The following is an 18053-nucleotide window of genomic DNA, read 5'->3' on the forward strand; positions in this document are numbered from 1 at the left end:
ATACAATTAAGATATTTGGACACTTCTTGGACCTTCCATAAAAGGTTTTTTACTTTGCCTTTACCGTTAGTCGTCGTACACATGTAATTCATAATTGTAGATGTCTATAGATCCCTTTATTATGCCAACATGACGCATCAATTAATGGCTATGAATCAATTACGTTTCACTAAACCTAACCCTAGTATTCTCCTTGCCCGATTACATATTTGCCTTCAAATGTTCAATGATTAAAAGTGCTTGAGACTTGTATGCTTATGTCCATTGCTAGCCCACTTCTTGAGATATGCACCACGGACTATGATGATTGATGCCTCGAGATCAAATTGTATGATCCAACTTTTCAAAATGAGAATGTCAATCTCGAAGCAAAATGTTGGACCACAGGTCAAACACATGTCATGATGTTTGGGAAAAACTCTTTCAGAGAAAGCAAAGATTTTGATTGGATGAACAAATCTCTTAAGTTTTAGATATGTTTTACCCTGCCTGTAGTACATACTTTGTGTTCTGGTCAATCGCCATGGCCTCAACTCAAATGATCAGCTGGGTTTCATGATCATGTGCTCAAATCTTTTTCAAAGTCCAGAGAGAGAGCGTGCACTGCCAATTGGGTCTTTTTCCACGTGTTTGCTTGTTGCTTTGCACGGAGGATCACTAGGATCATGTGCATATCATGCACAGCATGATTAGCCTACTCTGCCCTACCCCTACATACATATTGCTCACCCATCTCCTCCTCCTCCTCCCTCACTGAACCTAATCTAACATATGCTTTGCTATGATGCCAAAATTCCCAAATGGAATCAAAAGCACAAGTGGTCCTAAATCTATATGACTTGTGCCCATCAGATGTCCATTTCAGAAAGTGATATATGTATATATACATATCTGAAGACTGTACTGTCATTAAAACTTACCCATTTGGTAATTTCCTTTGAAGCAAAATATTGTCTTACATATATATGAAGTCAAATTATATTTACCTTCTGTGTTTTGCCATTGTTAATGCATGCTACAGCTAAGCTATGATTCATTCGTATTGCATTGAGTTGTATTAGATACGGGTACAGTTGGTGGGTGATGTTGGATGGGCATATTAATATACCAAATCTCTGTAACCTAACCACTACTTTCTCCACCACCCCCTGCAATTGCCTTGCCTGCCTTGCATAAATAGGAAAGATAGAAATGTCAAAGCAGGCTAGCACAAGCACTGCGGGAAGGAAAGATCTCGAAATTAATTCAGAAACCAACCGACTTTATTTATAACATGTAAGTTATAACCAAAGCAATCATGCTGCTCATCTACCTACTGATCAAAAAAGAAAAGAACACACCATTTTCAATTCCTGCTTCTTTATTGTAGCAAATCTTTGGGATATTGCATTCATCTTTTACACAACCCTCTCCGTGCTGTGGTTGTTGAGAACTTCCTTCTTACCCTCAATGGTTGGCTTGAGAAACGTAAAAGCCATCCCTGACACTAAATTTTTTGGTAAAGGACTAGAATTTATTAAAGTTGTAAATATTTTAATTTTTCTTCTTGTGCTAAGTTAGAAAAGTTGTAACATTATTTATGACATTCTTGGCATGGCATCTTTCCCTTGAAATTTGTCATGAAATTTGTGACATTTAGGCAAGTCTTTTCTATGATTCTCATGACAAGTCCAAAAAGTCGTTCTATGAATCCAATGCATCCCATTTTCCATTCAACCTTGTCACATAAATCAACAATTTCTTTTTGAATATTTATCAGATGAAGAGATTACAAGTAGCTTCTCTTGTAGCATCTCCAAGGGAGATGTCAAATGCAAAATGTTAAATTTGAATTTGATGGCTTATGTGGCAATTTGATATCTTGAAAAAAATTTAACTCCACCTAAAATGCCAAATATAATATTATTTTATTATATTAAAAAACAAATAAGACCCATATGATGCATAAAGTTTTAATATTTATCATGTTAAAAAAGGATTACACGTAGGCTTCGAGAAATTGTCTCATTAATTGCATGTCCAAACAAATGCAAAGCAACTAACTAACAATTAACAGCATAGCATATACAATCATATGCCTTGACAAGCAAGGCAATATATATAAATGCTCACCGCAAATGCTAAGATTAGTCTCATTCCTAAAACGTCGCCATCATGGATGATTCCAACGCCGACACACCATAAACTCAAAGTGTTGCAGCATATGCAAGCCGTTAAGTTTTGAAGAGTCATGTATGAATACGATTGCTTAAATTAAGTATCATAATATTCTTCAGAGTTTTATAGATGCCGGCAACCTTCCAATCTCCCAACCATTATTATCAAAGCTAACAGTCTCACAACCACATGGCTAACTAGGTCTTTTCTTCTTCTTCTTCTTGAACAAGAAAATATCCCAATGAACAAGAAAATTGAAATTTTGTATCCACTTAAATTGTGCTTCAAGCTAGTGCCTCCCACGTTAATTAAGGTGAGGAGGATGATCATTGGATTTGAACTTGAATGGGTTGTGAGCCACCTTCCTACTTCCTTGGAAGAAGTTGACATTTGCCCTTTCCCTGGTCAATTTCCATCAAATTCTTTTTTTCTTCATTTTGTGTTAATAATATTCATTATTCATTGCAAGGTAAGTGATTAAGAGCAGTTATCGTTATAAATAACGTTATATGCTTGTATGATTGTATCAACTATGCACAAATACAAACGCATAATGATTAAAAAAAATGCAATGTTAATTTGATTGCAAAAGATTAATTAAAGCATACTTGCTGATAATTTAAAAAAGAAAATTGAGATCTATAATAGTCAAAATCAGACTAATGAGTGACTATTAGTTGAATTAATTAAAAGTTTAACCCAAATGGGAAAGCCCAAAGTTGTTACCAAATTCCAAACTCTCAACTCAACAAGTCTATAAATACATATTTAAATTTTAAACCTTCTCATCACAAGTCTCTCACTCTCGTCCAACCGAGCCCACACCTTCTCAGCCATTTGCCATTTGCCATTTGCCACCACCTTCACTCTTCACTTCACCACCCTCCTCTTTTGGCTCTTTTAACTCTTCACAGGGCAGCTTCTCTCCCTTTTCCATCGCTTTCTGTCTCTACATGCTTTACCAAACCAAATGGGCAACCTCTGCGCCTGCCTCGCAACCCAACCCGTGAAGAAAAAACCCATAAAGCGCCTCCCCAACCCGCCACCGCAATCCAATACCAGCAACCGGTGGACCCGGATCCGATCCTCCAGAAAAGAGAAGCTCGACGACGCTTTGCTCCAAGAACAAGCTCTCGCCGCCGCGATTCTGTTCCAGCAGCACCAGCAGAACGGTTCTTTGCCCTTTGATCGCTCTGCTTCGCTGCGGTACCCGAATTCGAGCTCCAAGAAGAGCAGCAACGCCTTGCCCCGTAGCTCCAGCTCTCGGGCTCGCTCCCTCACCGACCCTCTTCTCCAGCCTCACCAGCTTGTTAACCAGGTTTGTGTTAATTGGTTTTGGCTAAATTTTGTTAATTTGGATTTAAAGGTTGGAACTTGGAGTGGTTGTGGAGTTAATTTGCTGTTTCCTCTTGTGGGTATTTTGCAATATAGCATTTGATTGTGGAAATTAATGAGATTCTAATTTTGTGATTATGATGATTGAATTTTTTTTCGAGTTTTTCTTGTTTTGTTTTTGGAAAGGAAATAATGACTGAAAGGTCTAGACTTGGTTTTAGGGTGGACTTCCATTTTGTTCATACTAACTGGTTTCTTGGGTTAATTTTTTTCTTCATCCTGAGGCGGTAATATTGGGCTGTAAATATTTGTTGTTCTACCTTGTTTGTATCATCTCTTCTCTTCTCACACGTGCACAAACTGACAAACACATGCATGTTTGTATCTGCATAGGTGTATGCCTCTATTTGTCTGGACGTATTTTTTGTTAAGGATATTGGACTTCTGTTTTAACTAAATTTCATATATTTGGAAATTTGTTTTTTCTGTTTGGATGAAATTTACATTTTAATGCATGCCGATGTTTATACATCATGTCGAGAACTGGACGTCATGACTACGCATTTAAATAAAGATAAAATTATCAAAGAGAATGATGGTGATGTTTACCATGTTGTTCTATGAAATTACTTTGTTGTGATTGCTCATATATGCTCCATTTTTTCACTGACAATTGATAGACAGCCACAAGATATAGAGGGAATTTGTAAAAGAACAAAAACAAAATTCCCATATTTTTTCAATTGTTGTATTGAATCGTTGATGAATTCTTTTGGTTCCTAACAAGTTTTTGTTTGGATAGGATGTAAAGCTTGATGATCTGGAAACCAACCATTTTGTCCTTGTACATGGAGGTGGCTTTGGTGCTTGGTGTTGGTATAAAACCATAGCACTTCTGGAGGAGGTTGGTTTTAAAGTTACTGCCATAGACTTGACTGGCTCTGGAATTCATTCATCTGATGCAAACAGTGTCACAAGTCTTTCTCAATATGTGAAGCCTCTTACTGATTTTCTTGAAAACCTTCCCGAGGGAAATAAGGTATATTCAATTGCTTTCCAATTATTTTGCTAATACCTAATCTTATTTGTGCTGCTGTTTTAGCTTGAATGGCATCTTATCAATAGTTCACTGCCAAATTTCACATAGATCAATTGCATTGTTGATCACAATAGTTTTGTTGTTGTCAAGTTTGTGACTTTGCACTCCTTTCAGACTGTATAACTAGCTAATTTTTTAATGTTATTTATATAAACAAAACTAAATCATCTTTGCTTGCACTTCAAAAATATGATAATGCTGCACAATGATAAGATAAACCTCATGCACAGGTCAAATTATCTACACATATGGAATGTATTATTTACTTTCGGAAATGTATTTTATAGAGCTGTATGTGGTAATAGTTACTTGATGAAATGTCAACAGATAATGTTCATGTAGCTGTTAGCGTATTGGTGGGGTGGGGGTGTGTGTGTGTGTGTAGCTTAGGAGAATTATTTGATTTTGCCTTTCAAGTATTTTGGATTCATACTTGAGCTAAATTTATTGATTGGTACATAGACTAATATAATTATTGAGTATATAACTTCCTCTCTGTTTCTATCTTTTGTTCTTTTTGTATTATGCAGGTAATCTTGGTGGGTCATGATTTTGGTGGTGCATGTATATCATACGCAATGGAGTTGTTTCCACATAAAGTTTCAAAGGCCATTTTTATTGCTGCAGCAATGTTGAAAAATGGACAAAGTACTCTTGAAATGTTCTCCCAACAGGTTTTCCCTCAGCCTTTTATCTTTTAATTTGATAATCTATAATTTGCACTAATGTGAATGAATTTCAAAAACTGAAATTTGATAATGTATTTCTTATCGCTTATAAAGAATATTAAATAGAAATATAATCTTACTAGAATTAGGAACCTTAAATATGCTTGGATGGATGTGATTAGCATTGTATTAGTCTACTTTTTGTGAATTCACGGCTCTGAGGGTCTTAGAGGGATGGGCTTCTGTGAGTGCTGAAGTCCGAGTCATGAGTACCATAATTCTATAAGCTTTGTACAAGTTGATTGAGTGACTAAGGCTTAAAATTATTGCAGGCCACTTCAGATGATCTTATGCGACAGGCTCAGATATTTTTGTATGCAAATGGGAATAATCAGCCTCCAACTGCTATTGATTTAGATAAATCAATGTTAAAGGATTTGTTATTCAACCAAAGTCCTGCCAAGGTATGTTTCTCTTCTTTTAATATGCTAAACTACAAATGATGATTTTCCATTTTTCCAGATCAGTTTGGCTTATTTCTTTTTGCTTCTCTTGGTCTAGGATGTCGCATTGGCATCTGTTTCGATGAGGCCAATTCCCTTTGCCCCAGTTCTGGAGAAGCTTTCACTTTCGGATTTGAAATATGGATCGGTGAGGCGGTTTTATATAGAAACATCAGAAGACAATGCCATACCCATCACAGTCCAGGAGAGCATGACAAAAGAAAGCCCTCCTGAACAAGTCCTACGCTTGAAGGGTGCCGATCATTCACCTTTTTTCTCAAAGCCCCAAGCCCTGCACAAGTTATTGGTGGAGATCTCAAAGATTTTTCTACTTAGAAACACCTTTTCTTTTCTGGCTAGATGGCTTCTAGAGAACGTTTTGTTCTGATTATCCAGCGACACGATAGAAATGCCACCGGAATCATCAGTAATTCATGCAGTTGCATTAGATAGGATGGCAAGTAAGCATGTAAATGCAGATAGGATTAAAGTTATGTGTTATCGGTGCTCGTTTTATTGCACATGAGAGTTATGTTCACATAAGATGTATTTTTGAGGTAATTTTCAAGGTTTGATGCACTTTTATCGCATGAGAGAATCATTGTTAGATGTTTACTTTGAGTGAACATGCAGCAAATCAACATAACATGTATTAACTTTCAAGCCAATACCTTTGCGTATAAGAGAAGGTTCTGGAGAGGCATTAACAAATCACTTCAAAATTTCCAGAATTCAACCATGAAGACGTGCTTGAAAGCAATGAGACAAATCCTTTTAGGTAAAGTGAGTTGGACATGTCCACCCTCACTACCATGGGGGCGCAACACTAAATCATTGATCCCAACCCACGCCACGTGTGATCTCCAACCAATATTGGCATGCCACCTCAGAAAATTGACCACGTCTCTTAAAAACAAAATCTAAATACACAAACACGTACTCTCTCTTTCTTCGACTTCGAAAGAAAAAAGAAATTTACCCCCTCGCCTCCTTGTTTCTTTGGCAGTTGGCTCCAAAAGTTAGGCCCCAAGACGAAGCGAGAACAAAGTACGTTTATCTAAATAAATCTCTCTCTCTCTCTCTCTCTCTCTCTCTCATTTACGCTTCAATTTCAGATCCATTTTGTTATATATCTTTATTCTTTTGGGGATCAAAAGAATAGGGATCTTAAAATGTTTTATTGGTCACGATCTGATGCTTTTTTCTATACATGTTGTTCCTTCAAATTCTGAAGTCTTCGTTTCTGTTTCTGCAATTTCATGTATATTTCCTGGTTACATTGGCCAAATTATTCATGTAATGTTGTAATTATCGTCCATGTGATTTCTTAAGCTGGTCCTGGTGTACTTTCTTCTAATGTCCCCGTAATCTGTTGCCATCTAGTCCTTTTTCTTAAAGAAAATTGGACCAGCAAACATTGTGGTAAATTAACCCTTGTTATATATATTTTAGCTGGGTTTTGTATATATGCTTCATCATTAACCCAATTGTAAATTACCCCGTTTTAATTTTCAACTACAGGTTTTCTTGTAATGAACTCTTACATGTTTTTGTTTTCAATGAATATTCGAGCGTAAATGTTCCCTTGCCTCCTTGAAATAACATGTGGGATTTGGATTCGTTGCTGAAAAAATAGGAAGAGAAATAAAAATGGGGCGTGGACGTGGAGTCAGCTGTGGTGGTGGACAAAGTTCTTTGGGCTATTTGTTTGGAGGTGGAGAGACTGCTAATGTTAACAAGACCCCATCAAAAAGATCTCAAAACCCAGTGAAGGCAGCAGGGGAGGCTCCTCCTCAGAATGAGACTGCTCCTGCTCCTGCTCCAGCTTCAGCTTCGTCACCGATTGATAAGCAGCAGATAGCAGCAGGCCTCCATGGCAAGCCTACAAACAATTACCACCGAGCTGAGGGCCAGAACTGCGGCAACTTCATCACGGTATAAAATCCTTCTTAATCTTAATTGCTCCACTTGGCTTGTAGTTTTTGTCAATGTATATAATAATGCATCAAAAGCTCAGGAGGGATATAATGTTTTTTGCATGCAGGATCGTCCATCTACCAAGGTTCACTCTGCTCCTGGTGGCGGATCATCGCTTGGTTACTTGTTTGGCAGTGGGAACTGAGTAGTCTTGCTTCTATTCTATGGAATTAATGCATCAGCAGCTGAATATTAAGCACGGATGTTACATACTTTTATGATAATATATATATTTATCTGTAATATAATTCAGAAATATCCATGTCTATATATATTCCAAAAACTGTGGCCTTCATTAAGTGATATGATCTGTGTTGTTTGTTTTATATAGTGGAAACTTCACACAAGAGTTCCCAAGCTTCAATTATATAGGCTTTCTTTTAGGTCTAACTTGGACATGCTCAAATTTTAAGGCTAAACGGATGGATTAGCTCAGTTGATGATGAGTTAGGATTAAGCAAAGTTCAGGATTTTGATTCCTTCTGATGTCACCAAAGTCGGTTATGATTGCAGGTTCGAACAAACTAAGGTAAATTTGATCAAAGTTAGTTATGATTATAGGTTTGATCAAATTAAAGTTATAATAACCTACCCGAATTCACAACCTAGCAATATAATCGGAACGATTAAACTCGTTAAGTATCTTAAGTTGAGTTCTAGTATTTTCTACTGGCAAGTTGAGATTGAAGTTGTAACACTTTGTAGTTTAGAGTGTGTGTCTTTGCCTTCTTCCGGCCTCCGAGGCTGCAAACAAGGTTCGTTTGGAACAGAGTGGAATCCAACGAGAATTACTTGTTTCAACCGTCGATTGATCCCAGCCGTCCACTGTTCCACGTGTCAGATTGCGCTATTGGTTCTATTCTATACTAATTTTACTCCATATAGTCTTTGGTTGGATGCAGATGCATATGTTTTTTTGAAACCCAATTTATATACAAGACCCTGCTTTAAAAACAAGTGAAGGCCAAAAAAAACAAAAGTGAAGTCAAATACAAATAAACTAATAATGGAATTAAACAAGAGGAGGTAGACGTGCGTTAGGTCCGTTGGACATGGCAATAAGTCAATACCTTGCACTCAAATTCGAATTCTCATTCTCGTAAATTAGATTAATTTTATTTAAACTATAGTTTGTATATTATTAGTATGATTTATTTTTCAACTTTCAAGAAAAAAAGAGAGTATATGGTTTACAAATATAACAATAATGCATTAAGTTCAGCAAATAAAATTCATTTTAATCACATTTAGTTTCTCCAAAATTTGTAAATGTCCACAAATCCAAAAAAGAATTCTAAATTACTTTTGCTAAACCTTTCCTATTAAAAGAAAAATAGAGAAGAAGAAAAAAAGGATCCAGAATATAAATTCAACTCATAGATGATAATAGCCGTCTATTGTAGCGCATGAAACCCCAACGCACTTGGTCACGGTCCGATAGACTTAACCACATTAAGCCTCAGCTAGGGTTTTCGTCTCTCCCTCTCTCTCTGCTCTGTCTTTGCTGCAAAAGAAAAACTAGTTGCAGCTGCAGAGAGCTTGAACAATGACGACTATTTTGCCCACCTCGGAGGAAGATCCCGCTCTCTCCGTTGTCCGATTCACCTCAGAGCTCTCCTGGGCCGACGCTGGCCCTGAGGTACTCCTCTCTCCTTCTCCGCTCCATGTTCTCTCTGTAATTATCTCAATATGCCTGCTCGAGTTCTCTTCGGTCACAAATTAATCTCTTTTATCTCCAATTCGGTGGTCTAGTGGTTTTTGCTTAGCGTCTTAGATCGAGTAGTTGAACCAAATTTTAGGGTTACTAGTATATAAATCTGTGATTAGAAACTGGATGATTTTTATTATTAAAATTTGTATTTCCGTCCATGGTGCTGGGAATGTGGTATTGAGTAAATCAAGGGGATAAGAATGTGGCTTCCTCTCGTTAGATATGTTATGTTATTTGCTTAATCCTAAAGCAGCTTATGTAATTTGTATATCAATAGTGTGCATATGTATATCACTTGTATGCACGGAAGTTGGTGAATTCCTTGGAGAAATTTATCTTTGCCATGATTATCTGCCAGGTTGCTGAGCCACAAGTCAGTAGATTATGCACGGAAGCCCAAGAATGCATGGTGATGGCCAGGTGGTTCGATTTGGTGTCACTTATGCTAACTTCAGCCGATGTCATATTATCAAAGGTCTCTGAGAAAGGTAAAATCTTATTGTGAATCTTTATGTACTCTTTTTTTCAGAAGTTAAATGGATAAAGAGGCTTAGAAATGCATGACTCTGTATTGTCACGCATTTACCATTTACTAGTTGATGCGAAGAACATGTTGTTGATGGTGCAGAGTTTTTTCCTGCAATCCTTATTGTCTGACTATTATATCAATGTTTACTGCAAGTTCTTTAGCAAATTACTTCAAAATAGTGCAAATGTTTTTGGTCAGTGAGTGGGATGCATATTATTGTAGGCATTGCTAATGTTCATTAAAATGTTTCATAATCATTGTCGGACAATATGGACATTAGTAATCACTTCATTCAACGCACAATGATAATTAATTGCTAGCTTAACGGTATCACATTGTTTGTTTTCTTAATGTCTATGTTCGTCAAACTTTTGTCCACATACACAATAATTCCTGTTGTTTTCCTCTTCAGATCTTGAGTGCATATTCACTGTTATCTGCAATGTTGTTACAAAGTCTGAAAGTCCAGATGAAGCTCTCGAGATGGCAAAACTTATATCCGCAAAGATTACTCAGCAACCAAGTGATAAGCCTGCTTTGCGCTTAAAGATGTAAGATACCATTGTGATTGTGACCCCATCTTGCATGCTTTTGAATGTACTTCCGACACTTATACTTTTCTTTACAGCTTGTTCAATCTGTACAACCTACTGGAGAATCCATATAGCCGGTTCTTTGTCTACTTGAGTGCTCTAAATTTGGCAATCAATGGAAAGGTCACTGAACATGTCATCCCTTCATTCAAGAAGATAGAAAGTTTCTTGAAAGAGTGGAATATTGGGGTCTCGGACCAGAGGCAACTATTTCTTACCATCTCAAATGTTTTAAGAGAACACAAAAGGTATGCTATGTAGAAGTTGTAAACTTTTTTATGTGTACATGCCCCTGCTCAATCGGTTTTAGGAATAATTGATTACTTTTGTGTGTTGTATTTTCAGCTTGGCAAAGGAGTCTTTCAAATTCCTGAGCAAGTACTTAGCTACTTTTTCTGGTGAAGATGCATATATATTGAGTGAAGCCAAGGAGGAAGCTGTGCGCACAATTGTGGAGTTTGTGAAGGCCCCTGACTTGTTTCAGGTATTGTAGGGTCTTGTGGAATTTCAAAGATTATGCATGCTAATTTAGTGGTCTACATTTCTCTTGATGCATGCTCATCCTTGTTTACTTGTGTTACATCCTTTACAAATATATGTTTCTTTCCTTTAAAAAAATCTCTTCTTATGAGGTAGATCCAGTTAATTGTGCAGAGACAATTTAGTAGTTTGAATTGGCTCGTATAAAGTAATTATTGATATTAAGGTTTTTCTTGCATTTTGAAGAAGCTCCTTCTAACATTCATTTGGATTCAATAAGTTTCCTCTGAAGTTACTTATGAAATTTGTTATGCTTTTGGACTTTAGTCTGTATTGACCAGTTGGAGTGCTGATCATAACTCCCGAACAGCTGGGTTTTCGGCATTTGTCACTGATGACCAAAATACCCCCCAACAATAGTTGTTTAGGTGCTGATATGTTGGTGTTATTGCTCTGCAGTGTGATTTGCTAGATATGCCTGCTGTAGGGCAATTGGAGAAGGATGCTAAGCATGCGTTGGCATATCAGCTTTTAAAGATCTTTCTGACTCAGAGGCTGGATGCTTACTTGGAGTTTCAAGCTGCAAATTCTACTTTACTGAAAGGCTACGGTAAAATATTAGTTTCTTCTGACCAAGTCTTCTTCAGCATTATAATAGATTTTTTATTGCCGTCTAAATTATGCTTTATTAAATGTTATAGGACTTGTCCATGAAGACTGCATAACAAAGATGAGGTTGATTTCTTTGGTGGATCTTGGCTCTGATGAATCTGGACGAATTCCTTACAGTCTTATCAGAGATACACTTCAGGTTAGATTGGTTTACCTTTCTGGTTCTAAAGGTTTTCCTTTCACGTCTTGGTTAAGTATGTGCTTATGAACTTGTTTTTGGCAGATTAATGATGAGGGCGTCGAACTTTGGGTGGTCAAAGCGATAACTGCTAAGTTAATGGACTGTAAAATGGACCAGATGAATCAATTGGTGATTGTGAGGTAAGTTTGTGTTTCATACCTTGTGCGCACACACAAACAAACATATATTTTTTTATTCGTTCTTTCATGCTTCTTTGTTCTTGAACTGATTTAGCCCTTGATCTGCAGCCGCTGTACTGAGAGAGTATTTGGGCAGCAACAATGGCTTACACTTAGATCAAAGTTAGCAACTTGGAGGGTAAGTAACTGCCTACATCTATTGCTTCATGCTTTATTTTTCATTCTTGTTTAATAATTGCCAAAGAAACGAGAATTGATTCATTGTACTGTATGACAGGGTAATGTTGCAAATGTCATCAGCACAATTCGAGCTAACAGGATAGCTGAAGATGGCTCGCAGGCAGTGCAAGGCTTAGTTATTCGTTAGAAAATTCTTGGTTATGTAGTTCATGGCTGACTTATGAAAGCTTGAAGTAGTATTTATGATTCCCAATTATTTTCCCTTTGGACTTTGGATCCAAATGTTTTGGAAATTTTGACAGGAAAAAGGTTTCTTGTTATTTACAAATCTTATGATTATACGCTTGGTAAATGATGAATGACTGCTTATATATCATCAGCAACTTCTGTTGCGTTTGACAGGAAAACTCTCTTGTTCTGAAATTCGAATATGTTGGTGATGAATAATATATTTCTGAGAGCAATTGCAGCCTAACAGGTGATCTTTCTAGACCCCGATAGGATTCATTTTGCAATTGCTATCGAATCCATCGATAGCATCACTGGGATAACTATTAGATCTAGATGCAATAAATACGAAGATATTGTGTCAGATAATTAAACTAAAGTGGCTGTAATCTGTTGGTTGTGCCTATCATGATTGGGAGAGGAGGTCTAGTGCCAGATGTTTGAATGAAGTGGGAAAGCTGTATGGTGTAAAGGCAAAGAAATTGACTTTTTGTCTGATTACGTGGTTTAGTTCCCATTACTTTCTGATGACTAAATCAAAGACTTTCATTGCATATTACATATTTGGCACTAATCTAAATGAAAGATTTTCCACAAATAGAAGATAGTAGACTTTCACTATCACCGGTTATTTTCTTTTGTAGGGTAGGCTGTAGACTAAGTGTCAACACTGTTTTGTGGGGTCTCTTTCTTTGTGGTTCTTATATCTTGCATCGACTGGGCTGAGGGATCTGGGCAAGTTTGTTGTTTTGTGTTAATTTAGTCAGCATTTACTTGGTAATTTGCTCATTGTTTTCTGATGTTTCAATCAAAGACTTGCAGGTCAAATTTGAGCAGTTTGTCTAAGCACCCACTTTGCTTAATTCCTTTTAGGGTAGACGCAGTGGACTTGAGGAGTTAGTTAATCCTTAGTTATATTACTTACTGGTAGAAATGAAACGTAAAAATATATACCATAGTTGATCATGATTTAAAGATTTTTTCTTCAAAATTTGTAAGTTCTTGTTCTAACTACCATTCTTTTTTCTTCTTCTTCTTTTTTCGAGGGTCAAATTCTAACTACCATTCTTAGGCGTAGTTATGAATTTGTAAGGGAGTCGGTCTTATGCGTGTTTGGATTCTTACGGGGGTCTCGAATCTGGAAATTTTTTTGTGTCAAGTGACTCTCAGCTCTCTCTATCCATGAAGACCACAAATCATCCACATCCACATGACCAACATCCCCTGGAGAGTAGTTGACGGGGGTGGTAGACTGACTATACAGAATTTGTGTAGAGATTAACTAGAGATGTGAAAGAAAATTAAACATAACAAATAAAAATCTCCAACAATTGGGTTTCGATATGGTAATTACCTTTGCTTTGCATGTAATTTGGCAAGTGTTAAAAACAATTGAAGTTTAGAGATGCCAATTATTTTCCTAATAACAAATTTTGTTTTCTGTAATTTTTCTTTATTTTCCAAGGTTTTTCATTTTCTTTGAATTGAAAAGTATAAAATGATGTTGATATAAACACCCTTCTTATTTCGTTTGATTTGAACCTTATTTTCTTAATTAAAACTGGGCTTGGGATCTTGGAGTGGAGGGTGGATCTTCTTCTCCTTCGGTTTTTATAAGGCAGCCATCGTGATAAGATCGAGACTTGAGTTAGTTACTTGACAGCGGAACGGCTGTCTCGTTTGATATTTTTCATGATTTTAGCAAAATGGCACATAAGGCTTCCATAATGCAGCCAAGAAAAAAGATTTAGAAGGAGAAAAAAAAAAAAAACAGCAGGAATGGATTAAAAAATGTTTCAAATAACGTGAGTCACTGCACGTAATTTCTTAATTTGCATTCAATATTATTGGTTCCAAATACTAATACATTTTTTGGGTAATTAAAAAGTGTTGTCCATTATCTCCCATTTGGATCATTGATCTCAGAAAAGATCGTCTCAGATATACATTGAATGGATTCATTTGTAGCGCAACCTGGCTCAACACTTCTAATTTCTGCAGCACTGTCATTGTTGAAGGCAACCTCATTGCTCCTTTCAACGCAGTTGCGATGGAGCTGAAATGCAAGTTCAAGTCCCTTCACAACGTCATTCATTGACGGTCGTTCGATTCCACTCTCATTCATGCAACTCATAGCGATCTCAACGAACTTATTCAGACACTGGATTTCAATCTCACCCCTAATTCTTGGATCAATAATTTGATCAAGTTCCCCGTCGCGATGACAGCTCTTGGCCCACTCAGCCAAATTTATTTGCCTCAGCTCCACATTATGCATCACAGCCGGCCTTGCACACAGTACCTCACACAACACTACACCAAATGAATACACGTCTGACTTCTCAGTTACCCGTTGACGTTTGTAGTATTCGGGGTCTAAATACCCGAAGCTGCCTTTCACCATCGTACTAAAGTGGGTCTTGGACGTGTTGATTGTGCTCATTTTTGACAATCCAAAGTCCGAAATTTTGGCCACCCATTTCTCATTCAATAAAATGTTTGTGCTCTTCACGTCACGGTGGATGATAGTGCCCTTGGTGCCGCTGTGAAGGTAACACAACCCTATTGCAGCGCCGATACAAATTTGGAGACGCTGATCCCAAGAAAGAGGGGGGTTGTCAGTGTGGTAGAGATGGCTGGCAAGGGTCCCACGTGACATGTAATCGTACACCAAGACCATCTCATTGCCGTCCTTACAATATCCGATGAGAGACACCAAATGGCGGTGGCGGAACTGAGAGAGCAGCTCAATTTCAGTCTTGAACTCGTGGGCGCCTTGTGATGACTCAGATTTTAGCCGTTTGATTGCAACGAGAGTGGCCCCATCATCAATGCATCCTTTGTACACGTTACCAAACCCTCCAACTCCAATAATAAAACTGTCATCGAAGTTTCGAGTGGCGGCTTTGATCTCAGCCAGTGTAAAGTAACGACACAAATATGACAGTCCATATGTTCTGTGTGTCGCCGGAAAAGAAAATGGACCCCACTTCATTCCCTGGTTGGAGCTCGAGTCCTTGTTTTTTCTTCCTCGCCTGAACACCAAGAAAAACCCGAGAACAGAGCCTAAAACAAGCACGCCGGAAACTAGACCAGCAATGATAGCAATTAGAGAAGTTGAACTCTTATTCGAAAATTTACGGCTTTGCGGTGGAGCTATCACTCGTGGGGTTATTAGAAGAGGTGGGTCGGGATTGGGTCCGGCAAGATTCCGATTTGTGTCACTGAGTTTGAAGATCTCGAGCCCATTCAAGATTGCATCGTTGAAATTGGTAAAAACATCTATTGGGCCTGCTCCCAGTGCGAGAAAGAGATTAACTTTCTTCTGGCTTGCAGGGCCTGCAGGCATGAACACAACGTAGTCCTTATAAATTGGTCTTCCATTTCCACCACCCCACTTGATTATGTCCGCAAATTGTTCAGCTGTTTGATTGGTGATGAAGATTTGAAACTCTCGGTCTCTGGTCTTGGTAACTTCAGGTTCAAACTCGCAGAAATGAAGCCTAACCAGGTACAAAAACTTGGGATCGACAGGGAACTCCCAGGTGAGATTATAGCTCTTGTTTATGGTCTTGTTCATGCCCATTGACCGGCCAGTTTGGTAAAGTTCTTCTGGAGCAGAGTACTCTGCTATTTCAGTAAAGCTGAGTTCGATACTACTGTTTTGTGGTAAAACACTAAAGTTAGAGCTTAAATAGTCTAAGTACTTGAGCTCTTTTTGCTCGCCATCCCAGTTTCGGTACATACCAGTGTCCTGAGTGAAAACCAGTGATCTTCCACCGACGTTGAATCGGTACACCATCTCCAGCGCAGTGCTGTTTTCGATCCAAAATGTGTTTTCGCTGCCTATATAATTAACTCCATCTGAATTTTGAGCAGAGGTGTAGTAAAGATTGTCGGGCATGGACACAATTTCAATTCCATTGATAAACGCATACGCATCTGCAGTTGCTCTGCTTGGCATGAAAGTGATGTTCAAGCTCTGTTCTGACCCAACGTTGAGACAGAATTCTCTGTATATTGTATCAGACTCAGAAGCATGGGCACTGACTGAAGAGTTGAAGTCTTTGAGAAGGGTGAAGCCACCGGCTTTGACTGAGAAGAGGGCTTCGGATCGGTCGAAGTCAGGGCCATATGAAGCTGGGTAGAAATACAAACGGACGAACTTTTGGCCTGTGGTGACTCTAAATCTGTATGTAAATTCAGAGCGAGAAAGCCTCGCGGTGCTGTAAGGTACTTGGCTTATAGAGGGGGAAAAAGGTGCTTGTCTGGATATGGAGGGGCTGCCAGCTGCTTGGTTTTCTAAGGGGGAAAAATTTGAGTTGATATCTCCAGTCCAAATTCTGTTATCGTCATTGAGTTGGTTGTCGGAAAAGCCACAGTGAAGGGTGATGTCGTCGACCGGAGTGTAGATAGGAGAAGTGTCACCTGCCACGTGTACAGTGATGATGTGCAGAAACAGGGGAAGGAACAGAGGAGTGAGAATGGGTTTCATGGTAATGGACTTACGAAGACGTTTGCTGCCTGCTTGGGTTCTTCATGATTGGAAGAGAAAGATGAGAGGGAGGGTGAGGGGACGGTGATTGAGAGGAGGGTCAACTCGGAAACAGGGGAAGTTACTGCTACTTATTAATGTAAGCATAAGGAGAGTAAGCTTTGCAAAACTAGGTTTCAGATCTTGGAATTGGAGGGTGATCTTTGGAAGTCCAAAGCTTTTTTGTGCTTAGTTTTTTCTACTGAGAAAGGTTCAGTTGAAGGTGCGTGCATGGTATGTAAGGCTTTGGTTGTCGACGTCATGTCAATTGCATAAGTGAAGGTTTCATTTGATCAAGGACAATGAATCTCCGGATCCAAAAAGGACAGAGAGCACAAGTACGCCAAGTTGGACAGTGTCAAAGAAGCTAAAGTTGTTGGACAGTGGCAGCCAAGTAATTATACTGCTAATGACTTGTAAAGTCTTTCATTTATGCGAATAAAACACCAGAGTCATTGACTCATTATCATACATAATGACTGATCTACTTTGTTGGTACATTAATTTTCAATGTGACTTGCTAGATATGCCTGCCTCGAATCTGGAAAAGTTTTTTGTGTCAAGTGACTCTCAGCTCTCTATCCATGAAGAATACAAATCATCCACATCCACATGACCAATATCCCCTGGAGAGTAGTTGACGGGGGTGGTAGACTGACTATATAGAATTTGTACAGAAATTAACTAGAGATATGAAAGAAAAATAAACTAGGACCACAAACACTACAATCGATTGAAATAAAATTAATTGCGTAGAGGAATATCTTTGAGAGATATTATTGTGGAACTTGGTTGTGTGTGGGAATTGGTTTCAAACTAATATAACAAATAAAAATCCCCAACAATTGGGTTTCGATAGGGTAATTACCTTTGCTTTGCATGTAATTTGGGAAGTGTTAAAACTTTGAAGTTTAGCGATGCCAATGATTTTCCTAATAACAAATTTTGTTTTTTGTAATTTTACTTAATTTTCCAAGCTTTTTTGAACTGAAAGGTTTTTTTTGTAATTTTTCTTGTTTGTTGTTTGTAGTTAAAATTTAATTTAATTTTTTTCTTCCCATTTATT

The 18053-nt window shown here is 37.9% G+C and overlaps 3 protein-coding genes and 1 pseudogene across 4 annotated transcripts; 3 read left to right on the forward strand and 1 right to left on the reverse strand.

The window, feature by feature from the left end:
- Positions 1-2945: 2945 nt before the first annotated feature.
- Positions 2946-6352, forward strand: LOC103330126 (putative methylesterase 11, chloroplastic). The gene is made up of 5 exons (XM_008232683.2): positions 2946-3475; positions 4295-4531; positions 5122-5265; positions 5592-5723; positions 5821-6352. Exons 1-5 carry the CDS (start codon positions 3128-3130, stop codon positions 6148-6150), a joined length of 1191 nt encoding a protein of 396 aa, XP_008230905.2. The 5' UTR covers positions 2946-3127; the 3' UTR covers positions 6151-6352.
- A 318-nt stretch (positions 6353-6670) lies between these two features.
- LOC103330125 (protein SPIRAL1-like 2) lies at positions 6671-8065 on the forward strand. Of its 2 annotated transcripts, none has more exons than XM_008232682.3 (3): positions 6671-6809; positions 7399-7697; positions 7807-8065. In XM_008232682.3, exons 2-3 carry the CDS (start codon positions 7413-7415, stop codon positions 7882-7884), a joined length of 363 nt encoding a protein of 120 aa, XP_008230904.2. In that variant the 5' UTR covers positions 6671-6809; positions 7399-7412; the 3' UTR covers positions 7885-8065. The 2 variants fall into 2 exon arrangements, with proteins under 2 accessions (XP_008230904.2, XP_088906863.1); XM_089050737.1 differs by lacking the exon at positions 6671-6809 and adding an exon at positions 6866-7184.
- Positions 8066-9136: 1071 nt separating this feature from the next.
- Positions 9137-12632, forward strand: LOC103330128 (uncharacterized). The gene is made up of 10 exons (XM_008232685.2): positions 9137-9378; positions 9809-9938; positions 10392-10530; positions 10608-10820; positions 10918-11056; positions 11512-11662; positions 11754-11863; positions 11948-12045; positions 12154-12223; positions 12323-12632. The coding sequence occupies exons 1-10, from the start codon at positions 9286-9288 to the stop codon at positions 12410-12412; spliced, it is 1233 nt and encodes a 410-aa protein (XP_008230907.2). The 5' UTR covers positions 9137-9285; the 3' UTR covers positions 12413-12632.
- A 1613-nt stretch (positions 12633-14245) lies between these two features.
- LOC148918091 (receptor-like protein kinase FERONIA pseudogene) lies at positions 14246-17201 on the reverse strand (annotated as a pseudogene).
- Positions 17202-18053: the final 852 nt, after the last annotated feature.

This window comes from Prunus mume, linkage group LG4, assembly GCF_029339155.1.
Source record: "Prunus mume cultivar Tortuosa linkage group LG4, ASM2933915v1, whole genome shotgun sequence".
Classification (NCBI taxonomy): Eukaryota; Viridiplantae; Streptophyta; class Magnoliopsida; order Rosales; family Rosaceae; genus Prunus; species Prunus mume.